We start from the raw sequence: 21363 nt of genomic DNA, 5'->3' as shown, positions 1-21363 counted from the left end.
TTGGTCATATGAAAAAGGTGAAAAAAGATCTTTAAAGAGGTCGGAAAATCTAGCTCTCGACTAACAAGCTGGAAAATTTTCATGAAACCCCAAGAGTTTGGGTGGAGTTGGGTAGGAGCAACTCGGCAATGAGACAACACGCTCAACTCAAAATCAAAAAAAGGCAAAAGAACCCTCAGACAGGTAAAGAAACAATCATATATAAAGAAAAAGTGAGGATCAACATCAGCATCCTTCCTAAAACAAACCCGGTCTTCAGGACCTGGAGCTATCAACTCATAATTGGGCTCGTCAACATCAGTACCACAAATCCTATGGTGAGTGCGGAGGATGGTAATGTAATCAGTATCTACTAAAAGACTCTCCTCGAGTACGGTATCATCTACCCACTACGACAGAGACTCAGGGATATGGGAAGACATCTTTCCAGTAAAAAGAAGTAGGAGAAAAAGCAACGAGACCTACAAAGAAAAATGAAAAAAGATATAAAAAAATAGGGCCTCTAAAAGACAAAACAACCTCTCTCAAAAACTAAAGAACAGAATCGCTAGACCAACGAACTCACTAAGGAACTAAGCATCACTCTAAATATACAGAGCAAAGTGCCAACGTAAATGATAGAAGAGGAGAAGATTAGCCTAAGTAAACTAAAAAGGCCCAACTCAAAGATTAGCCTTCATTACCTACCGACCTCCCTAGAAGAGGTCGGATTCGACTAGGGGTGGAAACAGGCCAGGCCAGACCAGGCTTTACTCTTAACAGGTCAGGCTTGTAATAGAGTATATTGGCCTTAGTCTGGCCTGTAGCCTGGTATAGGCTTTTTAATGAGTATTTAGCCTGGCCTGTTGTTAAATCTGGCCTTGCCTGAAGCCTGTCAATAGGCCTGTTTTTTTTAATAATAATTAAATTTAAGATATAATTTAATTTTTAAAATTATAAAATATAAAATAATAAATTTATGAATAATATTGATACAAAATACACATATATAATTAAAGAGACAAATGACTGAGTGGATAAAGGTATTATTATAAGATAGAAGACCCAAGTTCAAATCCTTCTAATAGTATTTTTACTAGTATAATAAAACTCTCTATATATATTTGCAGGCTCAGGCCGGCTTGACAGGCCCAACAGGCTATTTCAAAAGCCTAGGTCTGGCCTTTTAAAGAATATAGAATTTTTAATAGCCTGAGCCTGAGCCTATTTTCTATCAGGCCAGGCTAGGCCAGGCCAAACACAGGCCAGGCTGCAGGCCCCTGGCAGGCCGCCTGGCCTATTTTCACCCCTAGATTTGACACAGACTCCTCCTCGAAGAAGTCAGGCTCGAAGGATAGTTGGCAGATAACACTTATTCCAATAAGTAACTGCCCCTAAAATCTCTCACCCCACTTCCAGGAGCTATATCTCAACTACTCTAAGATAAAGGGACGGTTATCCACCCTGAAAAGTGGAACTACTCCAACGGTGGTTATTGGATCACCACTATAAATACACTGACACCCCTCAGGTATCACTAAGTTCCAATACTCTTAAACCTGCTAAACCTTTTGCTGAGTTAGGCATCAGAGTGTCTTTGTAGGTACTACCCCCATTCCTTCATACACACAAGTCGGACGGCGACTCCCAGACGCAAACCAAGTCGGAGACCACCGCATCTTGATGTTTGGGCCAACCTTACAAGTCCAATCCATTAAGCTCAGGTTACCCACGTAACAGTAACTATAGTGTTGATTTCTTGTTTTGTGCAAAATGATTATTTAATCACAAAATGACTAATGCTATCTGTTTTTGCACTGTGCTAGAAACTTCAGGTGCCTGATCGATTAAAACTTATTTTTCACTATGGTGGAAAGTTAGATACACGAGCTGGTGGAAGTGTTATCTACACATCTCACTTGTATGATTGGGTTGGAATCGATAAAGATCGTGTTTGCGGAGACAAGTTATTATAAAAAATTTAGGTATGACAAGGCTGATGCATGTTAGTTTTTGGATCCTAATGAAGGGTTGGAGTTCGGTCTCAGGAGATTGTAAGTGGATCAGGACCTTAGAAATATGATCAGGTACTGCCACGATAATAACAACGTCATCTATATCTATTTTGAACACAAACCTTCGATTTATGATATAATTGACGTAATGAATTTGTCTGAGACTAAAAATAATGACTAACCTGCTAAAAGTCAGAAGGTTGGAATGGAAGGGATGAAAGAAGTTAAAGTAGAAGATGTTAAAACTGTGAAGGAAACTAGCACAGTATTAAGTCAACTTGAAAAACTAGTTACCTTTGATATCTCAATTAAGTTCAAATCCATTGCCGCAAGCCCACTATCCACTGCACCAAGCTCAGTACCCATTGCCTCAAACCCACTATAACAAAACCCACCTTTTTCATGTCCACTGCCCCTAAGCTCACGGCACCAAAACCCAAAACATCTCCTAGCTGAAATGCACCTAAGATAAATACCCCAAACTCAATTACCCCAAACTTTGCTTACTGGCCAAGTCCACCTTTGCTAAGCCTAAGTAAAATGATCAGAAGACATGCAATGATGATCCTAAATTTCTATCCCAACCAAATCTCATTGTTTCCAAATTCAAAAGAGACATTTTTATATTATGTTTGGATCCATAGAAATTAAGAGGAAAGAAAATACAACAAAGAAAAATAGATGAAAAATAAATTTTTTATTGATTGAATGAAAAAGAAAATTAGATTGAAAGAAAAAACAGTGGTGTAGGACCTACGTCCAACTTTTCCTTCCAAAAGAAAACTAATGAGAATTCTAAAATAAAAGTAAAATTATCAATTTATTTATTGTGTTAAAATTAAAAGCGAAATTTCTAATGTAGCTAGTTGTCTCTAAAACTTAAAAAGACTTCTCTCTCCATCACAACTTTACCGTCATGCTCAACAATGCCACCTATGAGTAATTTTTATTATTCTTTTAGAAAATTATTTATTTATATATATTTAAAAAACAATGATACATCTTTTTATTTGTGACATTTAAAAGATAATAAAAAAATAAATTCAAAAAAATATTATTGTTAACAAAAATAATACGTTAAAATTCTGAAATACAATCGGGATCACTTTTTTATTAGAAAAATAATTTAAATACATTAGTATATTATAATTTGGTGGAAACTCAGGTGCAGTCGACTTTACGTGAAGTTGATAACTAAAAGCCGTTAGATAATTTGACTGATCTGACTAAATTTTCATCTAACGACTCTCAGCTATCAACTTCATATGAAGTCGATTGCATCTAAGTTTTCACCTTATAAGTTATATATAATATAGGTAAGGGTATTAATGTAATTTCACTTAGTTATGATTTTCTCTCTTCTTATTTTTTTTTATCCAAACAAAAGATTTTTTTCTACTTTCTTTCCATCCATTTTCTCTTCATGCAAACAATATAAAAAAATCAACTTTTCTTTCTTTTTTCTTTCTTCTCATTTTCTTTTCTCTCATTTTTCATCTTGCATCCAAACAAAGTGTTAATGTGTACATCCATGTTATATTATAAGAAGAGACTTTATTATATTCATATTCATGAATTACAACATTCTTACTTCACAATGATAATTATTTATTTATTTTTATTATATTTCTTTTTTAAACTATTTTTAGTATTTTATAGTGATAAGTTAATATAGAGAAAGAATCGTTCTTTTTGTATAATATATATACATCACCTTCCTAACTTCTACATAAAAAAAAGTTTTGAATTTTTTTTAAATCTGATATTTTAAAAAGACAATATATATTTGAATTTTTACTCCTTTAAATATTAGGAAGATGAATTTTGTTTTGAAAAAAATAACCAAACATTAAATTTGGAATACATATTATGAAATTCAATAATTATGAAATTCAATAATTTTTCAACAAAGTCCACCAAAAATTATCGTTTGATTATTTTTGTGCAACAGAACTCTTCCATAAATACATAATTTCATTTTTTTTCATGAGTAGTTTTAACCGTTTACAACTTTAGAAGTACAAATGGCCATTGTGAAGCAATTGTGCAGGTTGGTATGATAACTATTATTTAACGAGTATAAACCAAAAAAAGAAAACAGAGATAAGTAGTAGAAACCACCAGATAGCGCGTCACTATTTGTTTGCTAGATTAACGAAGGAAGAATGCAATTACATTTATGAATTTGGATACACCCAATACAGCAATGATAGACAACCATGGTGACCAAGTCCAATGTCGTTCCACCACGGATTACCAACACAAAGGAAAAGGAGGTGGAAAAATAAACAGATGCAGAGATATAATAAGGCCATCAAAACTTCCAACTACCACGCTACAACCATAACTAAACTAGCCAACAACCCATCGCTGTCTCAACAAATACATCATTAAGATAATTGCAGACATTTTTTGTCTTCTATTGCATGTTGCAATCAGCTTTTGATACACGAAACAGGGCATTGTGAATACCCCCGTTGAGGGTTGGGTAACATATATAAGTACTAGACATATATCTCTACTTTTACATGGCAACCAACAACACAGGTAGCAACAAATATCACATTATAAATAGAGGAAAGGCGAGGTATTCATATTGAAACAACACTTAAGAGTTTTGTTACATTTTCATGACATCATATCACAAGCCAAGAAACGGGCACTGCTTCCTTGCGTGCTCGGGTACTAATTTCACCAAGGTTTCAACGGGGACTCCCTTCAGTTCTGGTAATGTGATAGTAACATCAGAAAATGTCAGACAGAAGATATATTAATGACAATGAAAAGGCTGTCACATATACACAAACAAAATAGCCATACCATGAGATTTGAAATTAAATAGTGGTGGAAGGAAGCGGCCATTTGGCAAGCGAGTGTTTGGGTCACGAAGCTCATCAAAGAAAGGATGAGTCAAGGCATCTAACTGCACCAGATTGAAGAGGAAAAAGAAAAAGCACACAAATTATATAAAAACTTGGAAGATGAAAAAAGCTGCTGTATCATTAGTGGTTAGAAACCATAAATATGCCCAACAAACTTGCAGAATCATATACTTACTGCTGTGCACCGTAGGTTAGGGGAGTATTGAAGTAGTCTTGACACCAAATCAACAGCTTCCGGTGGCATGCGCTTATGGAAGATCTAGTAAAAGAAAATTAACAAATATATCTTAGTAAAGTACGCTCAATGAGGCTTAAATGTCTTGTGACCTTATGAATGAAACATAAAAGAAGATTTAAGATCAAGAATTATGTTTGATACCTTGTGCCATGGATGTGCTTTAATCTGCGGGAATTTAAATTCTGTATAGTTAGGGTTCATGCATTTAATTTCCTCCCTTGTTGGAGTGCCGAGAACCTATGAAAACCAACCACAGATGGATCATTCATATGTTAACAATACCAGCACTGCATAAATTAGCAAGGGCACTTATCCAGGTTTTCAAATCATCAAATAGGCCAATTCGGTCTTAAAATGCTAAAGCAAAAGACAATGCAAATAAGGCTTGGTTTGATAAAGCTTTTACTTTTTGAAAGTAGCTTATCAAAACTAGCTTTTGAAAGATGGCTTTTTAAAAGGTATAGCATCTATATTTGGTAAATTAAAAATGGTTTTCAATAATAAGCACAACCAATAACAATTGTGTTTGATAAAATAGTTTTTAAAATTTAAAACACCATAATAGATATAAATATAAGAATAAATTTGGATATTTATTAATATACGATGTTATATTAGACTTTTTAATTTTAATAAATACACATCAACTCTGAGAAACTCTTCCTTAGGTGCTTCCAAAGGCACCCCTAATTTTTAAAGTTGCTAGCACAAATACATGGTCTTTTCTTATTTATCAAACACAACGAGGTACTGGTGCACCTTTTCAAAAAATTTTACCAAACCAAGCCTAAGTAGAGCAACGATGAAAAAAGTTTACTTATCACAAAAAGATTACCTTGATTATCTCAACAAGCTGATCAACACCACTCTCACCAGGGAATAAAGGCTGGGAAAAGCAGAAAGAAAATCAATTAAATAACCAAACAAAAAAAAAAACTAAAAGCTCATATCAGCAGTCACCAACCTGTCCAAGCAATAACTCAGCTAAAACGCAACCAACAGACCAAACATCAATAGCTGTAGTATATTCAGTAGCTCCAAAGATAAGCTCAGGTGCTCTATAATATCTGGAGCATATATAAGATATATTTGGTTCGCCTTTTACCTGTCAAAGGTCAGATTACAGTAAGATAGGGATAATAAAAAGTAAAAGAGAATGGTCAAAGAGGAAAGAATTAAAGCACATGCAGACGTATATAACATACCAATACTTTCGCACTTCCAAAGTCACAGAGTTTAACTTGATGGGTGTGAGGGTTGACCTGCAAAGATGAATGCTGAATTAGTATCTCTACCAAACCATCCTGACACCAGAGTTGGGTTTGAATTGATAGTTTCCTATCTTTAAGCCACTAAAACACAATCTTAGATATGAAATATGAGAACAACTAAGCCTTGTGACGGTTCATGTGTCCAAGTCATATTGCTCTATTATAAATCATATTCACTTTTGATGTTTAGACCATTAATATTGAAACATGAGAAGAAAACGATTTAAAAATTAAAAAAAAAAGAGATAGCGGATGTATTCACACATATATAAAAGGCATACCAATAGATTTTGAGGCTTGATATCACGATGGCAAACTCCAATACAACGATGAATATAAGACAATGCCCTAAAGATCTGCAGCATATCACACAAATTGTCACAACACCAACAAGGCAATGGCTGAACATATTAAGAGCAACAAAACATACCTGGTACGTGTATAGCTTCACATATATAAGTGGCATCCTTTGGTTCAACTTGTTGTAATGTTTGATAACACGATTAACTGTTTCAGGAACATACTCAAGAACCAAATTAAGGTATAGTTCATCTTTTTCAGTGGTTGAAAAGAAACAATGCTTCAAAGAGACAACATTTGGATGGTCAAGAAGGCGCATTGTTTGCAGTTCCCGATTCTTGTACCTCTTGTCTTGAAGAACCTTTTTGATAGCCACAGTTTCACCTGTCTCCAAGCATTTAGCCTACATTCATAGTATCATACTCAATATCAGTACTAAAAGGCAACACATATCACAATGTTGAAAATGATAAAACAAGACATATCATCCACCAAACGAGAATTCTTACCTGGAAGACAACTCCGAATGATCCATGCCCTACAACACGCTCTGCCATATAGCTTATAGTCTGAAATATAAAGAAATGTATAAGATTTTGTACACTACTAAAAATCAGAAAATACAGGGTAAACCACACATATGGCATCACCCGATCCCTATAAACATCTCATAAGGCTTCATCCACGAGTAGCCAACTGGTGAAGATGCTTCCCAATCACAAGACAGAACACAGACATGTTGAACACACCAAGCAAAATGTTGCTCATTGTACACTACCAAAATCTTCAGACCGAAAAGAACTTGTTTAAGGATAAATGCAATTTAATCTCACTTCAAATTTCAAAATTCAGCATTCAAAATCACAAGTCAAAACAGATGTAGGAGTGGAATTTGGGGAGAAAAAAGAAAATTACAAACAACAATATCAACATGAAGAATTGATAATCCACCGTCATTGCGCACCACAATATAAGCACAGCATGTTAAAATCATTTCAAACCACATTTGACAGTCAGGGAATCAAAGTGAAGAAGGTATATATACCTGCTTTGGCTGACCATTTCTACCACCAATGGTAGTCACAATGATATGCCCCGTCTCTGTTCCATTCCCATTGACAACTGTGGCTTCCATTTCCTACAGGATTAAGCAAGTTTTAACAAGGTTACCTAACTTAAACATTACAATCAAACCTGCACTAAAAAATATACAGCTATTGTATAATAAAAGAAAAAGGTGACATACTCTATCATCCCTAATCTTCATATCATTCATTTCCTCTGGTAATCTATCAACACCAGCTGCGGCATGACCACTGGGTTCTCTCAAACCAGAAGTTGGTGCAACACCAACAGATGCCATCTTCACTGAAATCCGTTTCTCTTTTTAGCAGCTCACAAAACTACTCGCATAATAATCTTTTACCTGCCCCAAGAAATCAATTACATTAGCATCATACCAGAAAAAATATTCTTTTTCGTGTATATATAAACAAAAAAAAAAATAAACAATAATGGAAAGCAATTCTGCAGTTAATGGATAGACGTGGAAACGGAATCTCAAATTTAAAGGTTACATCTTTTACAGAGTCAAACAAGCAGGAAAATTAAAATTAGAAAATTAAAAAGAGCATATTTAATAATAACAACAATAAATAAATACAAAACCTAAAAGCTCGTTTTGGGTAAAAAATGAACAATAAAAAACAAAAATTTGATGAGCCATCAATCACGCAGAACTCCACACAATACAAACAGAAAGTTCACCGTTGAGATCACATACCTCGCCAGAAAAAAAAAAATAAAAAATAAAAGAAAATCAAATCCCTAACTGAAGATCCCCGTAACAGAAAGCGAAACAGCCCGATCCGAACACAGAGAACAAAATTAATGTGCAAAACAAACATAGTAAAACCCCAGCATACGTGGAAACTCCAGCATACGTGGTTACATCGATGAGAAAGCGAACCACGGAAATTTTGGTGGTGTAAAAAAAAATTAAAATAAAAAAGCTACGGCATAAATATATACACAAAAACATGGAGAGAGAGAAAAAGAGAGATAGAAGATATACACTCTTCGGAATGGAAAAAAATGGAGGAAGATGAAAACGAAGCTTGGAAAGGATCAAAAGAAATCCATAAGGTGGTGGTGATTTGGGGATTGGCTTCCCTTTTCTTTTTCTTTTTTTTTTTCGTATTTTGTGTGAGGAAACAGTTTCTGCCTTTTTGTGTGGTGTGCTAGAATGCGCTGGTGACAGTCAAAGAACAAAACCAGTCATATTTATTTTATTTATTATATTTTTATTTATTTTTTAGTAGTATTAATTTTTGGGGAGGGTGGTGGAAATTTAAAAAAGGAAAAATCTGTGCGTATGTGTGTACTGTATCAGGCCTGGTTTGGTCTTTCTCTTTCTTACTCTTTTGACCGTTCAAAGTTCCAAAGTTCAAACTTCAAAGTCACTTCTATATATGTAACTAAATTGGTAGGGGAAAAAGAATAGGTAATAACAATCCAAAATGGATATTACAAGAAAGGGTCCACATGAGGGTGGGATTAACCGAGTTTGATTAAATTCGAATTAATTTGAGTATTTTATCGGGGATTTTTTTTAAATAAATAAAATAATATTTTATTTATTAAAATATACAATTTTTAGTATTTTTACGAAAATCAATTATAACTTTTATCACATTTACAATGTAACCGAAATAAGAATCATATATCTAGTTTACAACGTTTATATTGTAAACAAGATAAGATACAAAAAAATGACATGTATATTTTATTTACAGTATAAACGAGATACGTGTATTTTTATTTTGTTTACACTGTGTTGATCGAAAATTGATTTTCGATTTGAAAGAAATTGAATCAAAAGATATCGAATATGGGTTTTCGAGAAAATGTGTTTAGGAGGCTAAGTCTGGAAGTTACTGACATGGAGGTTGTTTCCGAATTGCTTTGTCGAAATCGAAGAGTTAAATCGAGGAGGAGATTCGATTTAAAGGAAGACTTTCGAAGATTTAGTAGAGTGGTCAAAGAAGTGAGAAGGTTAGTGGATAATTAATCACATGGGAGTGGATAATTAATCACACGGGGAATATCTATAATCATGTAGCGGGAACAGTTACCAAAGGCAGTTGTGTTTCAAATTTGTAATTTATTTTAATTATAATTAATTGTAATTAATGTAATTTTAATTGACCGTTATGTAAGGGTAGCTTATAAATACTAGGGAATTTCAATGAGAAGGGGTTGAAATTTTTATTCAGAAAAACACTCTAAGCACTCTCACATCCCAGCGTATCCCTGAGTTTGCGATCGAGTTTCCTTTTTCTGTAAGGTTCCTTCCACCTTCTTCTTCTTTTTAATTTCAATCCTGTTTGTATTCTTCATATTTCATTTAATCTTATTGATTAAGTATTATTCGTATTCTTTATTTTTTCTATCAAATTTATCTTTCAGCATTTTATCATTATCATTTTACATGTAGATGTTCTTTATTTCAAAAGAAAGTAACTTGTTTCCCTTTAATTTCTTTAAAAAATCGTTGATTTTGTTTACAAAATGTTAATTTCTGAACTTTATTTATTAATTTATGAATTTACTGTATTTTAATCTTTTAAATTTAGTCTAATCGAAAACACTTTGATGCACTTATAGAAAATTGGTACTCGCACAGAGGAGTTGGTTTCGCTCCCAGACCATTAGAATCGAACCACCATCAATTTGTTAAAAATCGACAAAACAAATTGGCACGCCCGGTGGGACAGTTTTAAGTCGAAGTGTGTCAAAAGTTATTATTTTCCAGTGTATGCGATTACGAAGTGGGAAGATCATTCACATGGCTGATGAATTGTCAAATGTGAATGGTGGTTCCTCCACCAATGATAGTATACCGGTATCCGTACAACAGGCCAACATGTCTTCACGTTCGGAAGGTGCAATCGAAACTGAAAGTATAGTCGTCACGACTATTCAAACTGGAAATGCTGGACGTAATATTCGTCTACGAGGTCCTATGCCCCCGTTTCAGCCTCCATTAACCGTTGGTTGGCCCCCTTATGGCCTTCCTGCTGGTTATACCCCATCGGTGGGTGGATTTGTCCCACCTATCCGATTTGGGAATGCAAATGGAGTAAATGTTATGCAAAACCCACAACAACACTCTAAGTATTCTCGTGAGTATCATGTGGGCTCCACTTCGAGTGCTGCGGGTTCAATGGCGGCATATCGACAACAAGTGGAGGAAAGTCATCATGACTTGGTTAATTTATTGACCCAACAAATGACTACAATTTTGAATCCTATGATGGCCGATCATGAATCGAGATTTGAGCGTCTTGCTAGACAAGTCGAGAGGATCGCCCGAATCGTCGATTATGATGAAGGCGAAAGGCATAATGCTCGAGGAACAAATGAGGAGATGGAAAATATTTTTCAAAATGAAAATCATGTTTTAAATCGAGAAAATTCTCGTATAGTTCGTCGACATGAGAATGCTGATAATGTTTTACATGGATTGCGTGGTGATCGTTATCAGATCACCCGAATCATAGAGGAAGTATTAAATCGGGTCGGATTGAATGTTGGCTTTATGAATCAGCCTCATTTTGTATCGGCTTTTCCCCAAGTAGTTCAAATGGCTGAGGTGCCAAGAGGGGTGAAAAATCCAAAAATAACTACAAAATTTGCTGGAGAAGTTGGAGAATCGACAACTGAACATGTTGCTCGTTATTTGGTCGAGAATGGAAATTTGGCGAATGATGAAAATTTGAAAATGAAATTTTTTCCGTCGTCTTTGACGAAGAATGCATTTACATGGTTTTCAAATCTTAGACCAAATTCAATTACAACATGGAATCAGTTAGAAACTGCTTTTCACGCTCAATTTTACCAAGGGGAATTGAACATAGCAGTTACTGATTTGGTAGCTTTGAAACGTGAAGATGGTGAAACCATCGTGATTATTTAATACGTTTCAAAAATGCTAGAAGTAGGTGCTATGTCACATTACGCGAAAATGAGATAGTGAAAATAGCAACTATGGGGTTAGGATTTGCGCAGAAAGTTACTTAATGTGTATATTCCTAATTTGGCTCATTTGGCTGAAAAGGTTCGGCAAACTAAGTTAATGAAAAAGGAGAAAGAAAAACATAGAACCGAACAGAGGTCGAAGAGTAAATAGTTTACTCGAAAGGAAAAGGTTGCTTATGTAACCATGGAGTCCTCAGAAGAGGAAATCGATTTCGAAACAGAAGTCGATTTGGCCGAACTTAAGAAAGGCCCTCCATATGTTTGTTCTTTGTTGAAAAAACTCCCTAGTAGTGAGAAGTCGAATGAGTCAAAACTTAAAAGTGGAAAGAAATATAGTTTTGAATTTCGAAATCTGATCAGATTTTCGATGTGTTGCTTAAAGATAAACAATTGATTTTGCTTGAGGGTCGAACATTACTTTCCTTGAAAGATTTAAAAGGAAAGCCTTATTGCAAAATTCATCAAGCAACAAGTCATTCGACTAACAGTTGTGTGCGTTTCAGGGATTTGATTCAGGAGGCAATAATGGAAGGTCGTTTGAAATTTGATGATGGCAAAAAGGAAATGAAGATCGATGTGGATCCCTTCGAAACTGATGCTAGTTATGTGGAACCATGTTTTGGAGTGAATATGGTGGGGATGTCTTATGATTTTGATGTGACTCTTGATGATTTCGAGTCACAAGTAAGAGCTGTGTACCTTAGAACAAGGGATGGTTTGTTGGAATTTTTGGTTCAGTAAAAAATTAAAGACCGGAACATATCTCTGTGTCTATGGTGTAATGCTGTCTTTGATGCTGAAGCAGCAGCAATCTTTGAAAAGGAAAGAATGAAGAAGGAATTAGCTCACAGGGAAGAGCAAGCACGTCAGAGACAACCAATGCGACGTGTAGAAGGTTCTGGTTCAAAAATTCATTCACATGATGTGAATACACCTTTGAGCCGATCTCAGGCTATTAGTGTTCAGTGGATCAGAAACTGTCAAGAGTTTCAAAAGCGTGATCATTTGTATCGACGAAATCCTCAATGGGGACATAGAGCACCGTCTAGAAGTCAATATCCTACTTTTCGAGGGCGAGCCAGAGGATACCCAAGAGGAAGAGGAGGAAGAAGGAATTTTTATCAGAATAAGAAACTTCAACTTGATTCAGGGAAGCAAGCAAGCAAGGGGGCAACTCCTTCAGTGCATCCCCGAATTGTTTTTCCTTCTGATGGAGAGACTTATCCTAAGGAGATTCCATCGCCAGCCAAGATGGATAAAGGAAAGGCAATTGCTCAGTCTTCTGAAGTAGATAAAGATGTTGACGTCGATGAGGAATATTTCGACGAAGGAGATGATGATATGGTGGGGACAATTTCGATAATCCCTACCGAGTATCTTGGGAAATGCGAAGGTAATCCGGATGGGGATTATGATCAGGAAGACGAAGAGGCTTTTTCCTTTATTCGCATAGAAGATGAACCAGGTGTTTTTCTTCGCCTACTGAAAAGCAAATGTCTCATTTGCGTCCTCTTCATATTATTGCTGTTGTGAATGGTTTCAAGATAAACAAGGTACTGATTGATGGTGGGGCAGCAATAAGTCTCTTGCCTGAAAGGATGTTAGGAAAGGTAAGGAAACATGTTAGTGAGTTGGTCCCTACAAATATTGTTGTAACCAATTTTGGTGGAAATTCCACACCAACAAAAGGGTTGGTTACCTTAACTGTGAAGGTGGGGTCGTCGGAGAGACACTCATTGTTTGTGGTGGTCCCATTGAAGGTGCGTTATAACACTTTACTTGGGAGAGATTAGATTCATGGAGTAGGTGCAGTGCCATCTACAGTGCATCAAAGTGTGCTTCTATGGACTGAGGATGGCAAGCCTGAAATTATCAAAGCAGATTCAAGTCTTTATGTCGAACAAATGCATGCCGATTTTAGGATATATAATCGCAAGTTGAAGCCCTTAAATGTTGATCGATCTCTGAACCCTTACAATTGTGAAGGTTGTTATTTGACTTCGAAGGGATTGTCAATGAAGTTGCGCTACCCAGACATGCCCTATGAACCAACAAGTTGGGATTGTGATTCTTGAAGGCCTTGAAGATTGAATCATGGACCAGGTTGAGGAAATTTCCGATTACCTGGTAACTTTGCATAATTATTTAAGTAATTTTCCAGCTTTAGAAAATAAAGATGATTCTTCTGATAAAGTTGAATTAGATAGGATTAATAGATTTGTTAGTAGTAATATGTTTAATTCGACACCTCTAGTCGAATGTAGTAATGATCTCCCTATTATTTGTAATGAAGTTAATGATATGAGTCGGACTGCCAATTTAATAGCAGAGGCTCATTGTTTAAAGAATAAAAGTTGTGATGATTCAATCAAAGATCAAGTGTCAACTCATTCTCATAATGTTATCGATTTTACTTTTCATTGTATTTATGATTTGGAGCCTTTGGGATTTGAAAAATGTACAACTGAGGATAATCATTATAAGGGATTTGAATCCCAAGATTCTTTAGAAGAGGTTAATTTGGGAACCCATGATGATGTTCGAGTTACATATATTTGTGAAGATCTTATTGATCCTTTTCAAACTAATCTGATAAATTTATTATATGAGTTTAAGGATTATTTTGCATGGGATTACCATGAAATGTCTGGTCTTGATCGATCGTTAGTAGAACATCGATTAGCATTAAAACCCACCTGTGAAGCAAACCCCTAGACGTTTTGCTCTTGAAATCAATATGAAAATTAAGGAAGAGATTGAATGCTTGATTAAAGCCAAATTCATTCGAACCGCTTGTTATGTGGAGTGGGTATCAAATATAGTTCTAGTGATGAAGAAAAATGGAAAATTGAGGGTGTGTATTGATTTTCGAGATTTGAATAATGCTACTCCAAAAGATGAGTATTTCATGCCAATTGCAGATATGTTAATCGATTATGCTGCAGGGAATAAAGTTCTAAGCTTCATGGACGGTTATTCTGGATATAACCAGTTTTTTATTGCTGAGGACGATGTGGCTAAAACTGCTTTCCGTTGTCCTGGGGTGTTAGGTACGTATGAATGGGTGGTTATGCCTTTTGGTTTAAAAGATGCTGGAGCAACGTATCAACGAGCAATGAATGCCATTTTTCATGAGTTCATTGGAAAATTTATGGAGGTATATATTGATGACGTAATGGTCAAATCTATTTCTTTAGATCAACATATAGATCATTTAAGAAAAGCATTCTTGACTATAAGGAAAAAGGGTTTGAAAATGAATCCTTTGAAGTGCGCTTTTGGTGTATCAGCAGGAAATTTTTTAGGTTTTGTCATTCATAAAAAGGAGATAGCTATTGACAAAAACAAAGCAGATGCAATATTAGCTTTGTCTGTACCCAAGTCGAAAAAGAAAGTACAATCATTTTTGAGAAAAATTAACTATCTTTGGAGGTTCATTTCGAAACTTTCGGATCAAACTAGGGTGTTTGCGCCTCTAGTAAAATTAAAGAATGGCTCGAAATTTGAATGGACTGCAGAACATCAGTTAGCATTCGATTCAATTAAAACTTACTTGGCTAAAGCTCCGATTATGGCAAACGTTCGTCCATTTGAACCTTTAAAATTACATATTGCAGCATCTGAGAATTCGATTGGCTGTATGTTAGCCCAAGATGATGAAAATAAGCATGAACGTGCAGTTTATTACCTTAGTCGAGTTCTAACTGATATCGAAACAAGGTATTCACCGACTGAAAATTTGTGTTTGTCATTATATCATGCTTGTATGAAATTAAAGTGTTATATGGTGGCTAAATCCGTGAAGATTATAGCGCATACTGATATTATTAAGTACATGCTTAGTTTTCCTATGTTAAGGGGGCGTTTGGGAAAATGGATGTTAGCGTTAACAGAATTCGATTTGCAATATGTCCCATCGAAGGCTGTAAACGGACAGGTCATATCAGACTTTCTTGTGGATAATTCGAAAGATCTGAATGACCAGGGGGCACATATTATTGATATAGAGGTTAAATATTGGAAATTATATTTTGATGGATCTAAGCACAAGGATGGTGCAGGAGTTGGAATCTTCATTATTTCGCTTGAGGGTGTTCCATCAGAATTTTTGTTTGAATTAAAATATCCTTGCTCTAATAATGTCGCTGAATATGAGGCTTTAATTTTAGGTCTCAAGATTTTAATTGACAAAGGAGCTTTAGAGGTTCAAATTCTAGGAGATTCACAGTTGGTTTTAAAGCAGTAATCAAAGGAATTTAAATGTAATAATGAAACGTTACAGAAATATTTGGTAACTGCCTGGGAAATGTTAACTTCTTTTCGAAAGGTTTCTTTGGTGCATATCCCCAGAATTCATAATGAAATTACTAATGAATTGGCCCAAATTGTTTCAAAATATCGGGTTAGCCTGGAAATTATTAGAAAATTCTCTAGTATCCATCAAATTTTAGTACCTGCAAGTGAAAGAGAAGTGTTGTGTATGGATGAATAGGAGGATTCTGATTGGAGAAAGCTTATTGCTCAATATTTGAAAGATCCCAATATTGCAGTTGATAGAAAAATTAAATTGAGAGCAATGAATTTTGTTTTATTGGCTGATAAGTTATATAAAAAAGGAATTGACGGAAGTTTGTCAAGATGTTTGGGTCAAGAAGATCAGAATGTTGCTATGGGCGAGGTTCATAATGGAATTTGTGGTGCTCATCAAGCAGGAAGGAAGATGAGATGGGTGTTATATCAAAATCATGTATATTGGCCGTCTATGATAAAAGATTGTATTGATTATGCAAAAGCATGTCAGGAATGTCAGAAACATGGTTCGATACAACAAATTCCGGCAACTAAGTTACATTCGATAATAAAGCCATGGCCATTTAGAGGTTGGTTTTTGGATCTAATTGGTTTGATTCATCCTCCTTCATCAAGACAACATAAGTTTATCTTAGTGGCTATTGATTATTTTACGAAGTGGGTTGAGGCTATTCCATTAGTAGAAGTCGGGCAAACTGAGATAATTGATTTTATTGAGGAAAATATTATCCATCGATTTGGAATTTCTCAGACATTAAGTACTGACCAAGGAACTATGTTTACTGGTCAAAGAATTAAAAACTTTGTAGCTTCGAGGAATATTAGTATGGTTACTTCGACTCCTTATTACGCACAAGCTAACGGCCAAGTTGAAGCAGCAAATAAGATATTGATAGGTTAAATTAAAAAGCATATTGGAAATAGGCCTTGAACATGGCACGAAACTTTAAGTCAAGTATTATGGGCTTATCGAAATTCACCAAGATGTTCGACAGGAACCTCACCTTATAAATTGGTATATGGCCATGATGCAGTATTACCATTGGAAATTAATTTGAATACTTTGAGGGTATCGAAACAAAACGATTTGCCGGTTGATGATTATTGGAATGCAATGTTCGATGAATTAAATGAATTAGATTCAGAACAAATCTTGGCATTAGAGAATATAATTCGACAGGAGGAAAGTATTGCTCGAAGTTATAATCGTCAAATTTCTAGAAAATCTTTTCAAACAGGCGAATTGGTTTTAAAAGTTATTTTACCAATGGAAAAGAAATCAAGATTTCTTGGTAAGTGGTCCCATAGTTGGGAAGGTCCTTTTCAGGTGATAGGGACATATTCTGGAAATGCTTATCAAATTAAAGATATCGAGTCAGGAAAGGTGATTAGCTCAATTAATGGAAAATATTTAAAACTTTTTCATTGTTGGCAAACATAGGAAATCCAACATGCATAAAGTTTAAAAGAGACAAAAGTCATTACAAAATAAAAGAAAAAGTTTAAGGCGCCAGTAATTTAGCCAGAATAGAACGCAGTTTTGTTCTTTTGGTTTCCAAAGTTATGAGCATCCCAGTTTGTTTAGATTTATCAATCTGGATCTCCTCAAGCTGTTGTTTGACTTTTTCTCGCTCAGTGTCAATTGAGACAAGCTGTTGGATAAGGAGATATTGTTCTTGCTTAGCTACAACCAAAGGTTTAGCCAAAGTGGACCGATTTTGGTGGAGAGTAGCGAGTTGTTCTTGAATCAAAGCCAATTCTGCTTCGAGCCATGCTTCTTCTTGATCATGAAAGGCTTGGACAGAAATAGCACAAGCAATCTTTAAATTAAACACGTCACGAGCAGCTTTGATTGGTTGAGCAGTTGCTTGGAAGTTCTCAATTCTGGATACGGCTATGGCTTCTTGATTTTCAATTTCTTGAAATTGAAAATGGAATGTGACACTTTCTTCAATGAGTTGTTTAAATCCTTGAATTAAATCAGAATGGAGAATGTTGGTTGGAATTTTAAAAGAGGAGCTTAATAGAGAGGTCAAAAGTTGATTAAGAATTGGGTCATTAACCCACGCAAAAGGAGGATGATCCAAGAGCTTGATGAGCGATCGAAGTTGTTCCCGAATATCAGGATCCAATTCGATTGGAGGTCTTATAGAAATTGGACTTGAGATGATTGGAACAGGTATTGGTACTTTGGTCCCCTGGATTATTTTATCCAAAATAGAAGTCAAGTCATCCAAGGTAGCACTTGATGGAGTGGTGGAGATGATTGACGTGCTTGGTTTTGGTCTTGAAGGAGTTTGAAGTTGTGCCAAGTCTGAAGGTGTTGGTTGCAAATCTGGTGGAATTTTTGGGACCTTAGATTTGGAGGAGTCTGAGTTGGTAGTGTCAACAGCTTTGGAAGCAGAATCAGAATCAGGGACTATTAAATTCTTTTCAGAAAGAATAATCTGATTGTCTGGAGAAGTCAATTCAATTCTTTGGGTTTCTACTGGGGAATGCTGCAAAGGATTGGCTGTTGGATCTACTATTTGTGTTGTATGAGAGAAAGATGGAATGGTGAAGAGAGAGGGCGTGACTCTTGGGAGACGTGTCAAGTGGGCTAGTGATAATGGAAGTTTTTAATGATAATTATTATTAATTTGAAAACTGATGTTTTTGGATTAAGTGCTTTGCTTTTCGATAATGATATTAAAGGAAACCACATTAATCCAAGGGGGCAATTTGTTGATCAAAAATTGATTTTTGATCTGAAAGAATTTGAATCAAAGATATTGAATATAGATTTTCGAGGAAATGTGTTTAGGAGGCTAAGTTTGGGAGTGACTGATACGGAGGTTGTTTTCGAGTTGCTTTGTCGAAATCGAAGGAGTTAAATCGTGGAGGAGATTTGATTTGAAGGAAGACTTTCGAAGATTTAGTCGAGTGGTCAAAGAAGTGAGAAGGTTAGTGGATAATTAATCACATGGGAGTGGATACTTAATCACATGGGGAATATCTATAATCATGTAGCGGGAACAGTTACCAAAAGCGGTTGTGTTTCAAAATTGTAATTTATTTTAATTATAATTAATTGTAATTAATGTAATTTTAATTGACCGTTATGTAAGAGTAGCTTATAAATACTAGGGAATTTCAGTGAGAAGGAGTTGGAACTTTTATTCAGAAAAACACTTTAAGCACTCTCACATCCCAGTGTATCCCCGAGTTTGCGATCTAGTTTCCTTTTTCTGTAGGGTTTTTTCACTTTCTTCTTTTTTTTTTAATTTCAATCCTGTTTGTATTCTTCATATTTCATTTAATCTTATTCATTAAGTATTATTCGTATTCTTTATTTTTTCTGTCAAATTTAGCTTTCATCATTTTATCATTATCATTTTACATGTAGAAGTCCTTTATTTCAAAAGAAAGTAACTTGTTGTTTCCCTTTAATTTCTTTAAAAAATCGTTGATTTTGTTTACAAAACGTTAATTTCTGAACTTTATTTATTAATTTATGAATTTACTATATTTAATCTTTTAAATTTAGTCTAATCGAAGACACTTTGATGCACTTATATAAAACTGGTACTTGCACAGAGGAGTTGGTTTCGCTCCCAAACCATTAGAATCGAACCACTATCGATTTGCTAAAAATCGACAAAACACACTGTAAACGAAATACGTAAAGAGTTATGATGTTTACCGTATAAATGAGATAGGTTACGACAAAGATGGTTGGAGTTGAGTTTCAATTTAAAAAAAATATATCCAGATACAATAGAATATTCCAAGCAAGTTGATAGAATTTATGAGTTGTGTAATGAGTTGGTAATGAATACAATCAAAAAATGAGTTCGGATGTATCACATGTTGGTACAAAAGAAGTTGATGAAAGTGAAAATGTAAGCCTATTTGGGAGTGATGATTATATGATGTATCTTAAAAGAAAAAAAATGACAAAGAGTTCATGTGTGAATGTTGAGTTTGATCATTATCTTGAAGAAAAAATTCATCCTCCAAATGATCCTAACTTTAATATTTTGAAATGGTGGAAGAACAATCAGATGAAATTTAAAGTTTTTTGCAAAAATAACCAAAAATATATATGCTATTCCAGTGTTCACTGTTGCTTTTGAATCTATTTTTAGTACAAGTGGTCGTATAATTTCTTTTCATTGCAAAAAGCTCAAAGAAAACATAACTACAACTTTGATTTATGATCAAAGTTGGTTGTGGACAGCTAGAGGTGGCAAAGCGGGCCGGCCCGCCCCAACCAGCCCCGCCCCGCCTAGGCCCGCCTCATAAACGGGGCGGGCCAGACACCGGAGAACGTTCTTTTGCTGATATTATTACCAGTATTCGATACTGGATTATTCATAGCATTACTATACCCTCCCTATTCATTGCGGGTTGGTTATTTGTCAGCACGGGTTTAGCTTACGATGTTTTTGGAAGCCCTCGGCCAAACGAGTATTTTACGGAGAACCGACAAGAAATTCCATTAATAACTGGCCGTTTTGATCCTTTGGACCAACTTGATAAATTTAGTAGATCTTTTTAGGAGGCTCCAATGACCCCCAACTAAAATGGGTTTAAAATGCTAGCCCGCCCCGTTTTATGGCGGATTGGCGGGCTAGCCCGCTTAACTCTTTTTTTTTTTTTTTGAAAAAAAAATCATTAAAATTAATCAAAAAATAATAATTAAAAAATAAAATATAAATAAAAAATAGTCAAATTATAATATAATTTTTTTACTATTTTTTTAATTTTTAACTTCAATAAAATTGTTCAAAATAATATTTGTCAATAACATCATCTTTATTTTAAAAAATAAGTCACATAATTTGAGCATATATACGAAATTGTAAAATAAAATAAATAAAGTTAATAACTAAAAGAAGAATAAAAACAAAAAAGTAAAAAAAAAAGTGTTTAAAAATTCTATAATTATTAATTTTATAATAGTAACCACTCTTTTATTTAATAAAAAAAAAGAAAAATAAAAAGCTTCGGCCCCGTGGACCGGCCCGCCCCGCCCCGCCAAAACCCGCCAATTTGGCGGTGCGGATTTGACGGATTTTTTTAATTTGGCGGGCTCAAAATCCTAGCCCGACCCGCCTTTTTTAGCGGATTTAGCGGATCGGCCCGGCGGGCTCGACTCGTTTTACCACCCCTATGAACAGCCTTAGAAAGTAAATGTGATATATTACTTAATATTTATTTATGTTAACTTTGTACTTAATACTAATTAATTTAGTAATTGTTATTTTTTTTATTTTTAAGTTTAAATCTTGACTTTTAAGTTTTTATGATAATGAAAATGTAAAAAGTGATAAGAATAAAAATTG

General features: G+C 34.9%; 1 protein-coding gene across 2 annotated transcripts; it reads right to left on the bottom strand.

The window, feature by feature from the left end:
* Positions 1-4384: 4384 nt before the first annotated feature.
* Positions 4385-9126, bottom strand: LOC112710692 (glycogen synthase kinase-3 homolog MsK-1). Of its 2 annotated transcripts, none has more exons than XM_025763049.2 (13): positions 8760-9126; positions 7932-8111; positions 7731-7823; positions 7195-7254; positions 6816-7088; positions 6667-6741; positions 6320-6376; positions 6079-6219; positions 5950-6000; positions 5256-5351; positions 5052-5135; positions 4815-4917; positions 4385-4718 (listed from the first exon to the last, which is right to left on the bottom strand). In XM_025763049.2, exons 2-13 carry the CDS (start codon positions 8046-8048, stop codon positions 4636-4638), a joined length of 1233 nt encoding a protein of 410 aa, XP_025618834.1. In that variant the 5' UTR covers positions 8049-8111; positions 8760-9126; the 3' UTR covers positions 4385-4635. The 2 variants fall into 2 exon arrangements, with proteins under 2 accessions (XP_025618834.1, XP_025618835.1); XM_025763050.3 differs by having other exon boundaries at positions 8469-8795.
* Positions 9127-21363: the final 12237 nt, after the last annotated feature.

This window comes from Arachis hypogaea, chromosome 9, assembly GCF_003086295.3.
Source record: "Arachis hypogaea cultivar Tifrunner chromosome 9, arahy.Tifrunner.gnm2.J5K5, whole genome shotgun sequence".
Taxonomy (NCBI): domain Eukaryota; kingdom Viridiplantae; phylum Streptophyta; class Magnoliopsida; order Fabales; family Fabaceae; genus Arachis; species Arachis hypogaea.
The sequence above is the reverse complement of the archived record's forward strand: the minus strand, read 5'-3'. Positions and strand labels throughout refer to the sequence as shown.

Bases quoted from the DNA above. Each gene is read 5' to 3' on its own strand.
- LOC112710692 (XM_025763049.2), bottom strand. From the start codon at position 8,048: ATGGCATCTGTTGGTGTTGCACCAACTTCTGGTTTGAGAGAACCCAGT. The intron at 7,255-7,730 runs GTATATATACCT...TTTATATTTCAG, and splicing joins GAAATGGTCAGCCAAAGCAG to ACTATAAGCTATATGGCAGA. The intron at 6,377-6,666 runs GTATGCCTTTTA...TCATCTTTGCAG, and splicing joins TCAAGCCTCAAAATCTATTG to GTCAACCCTCACACCCATCA.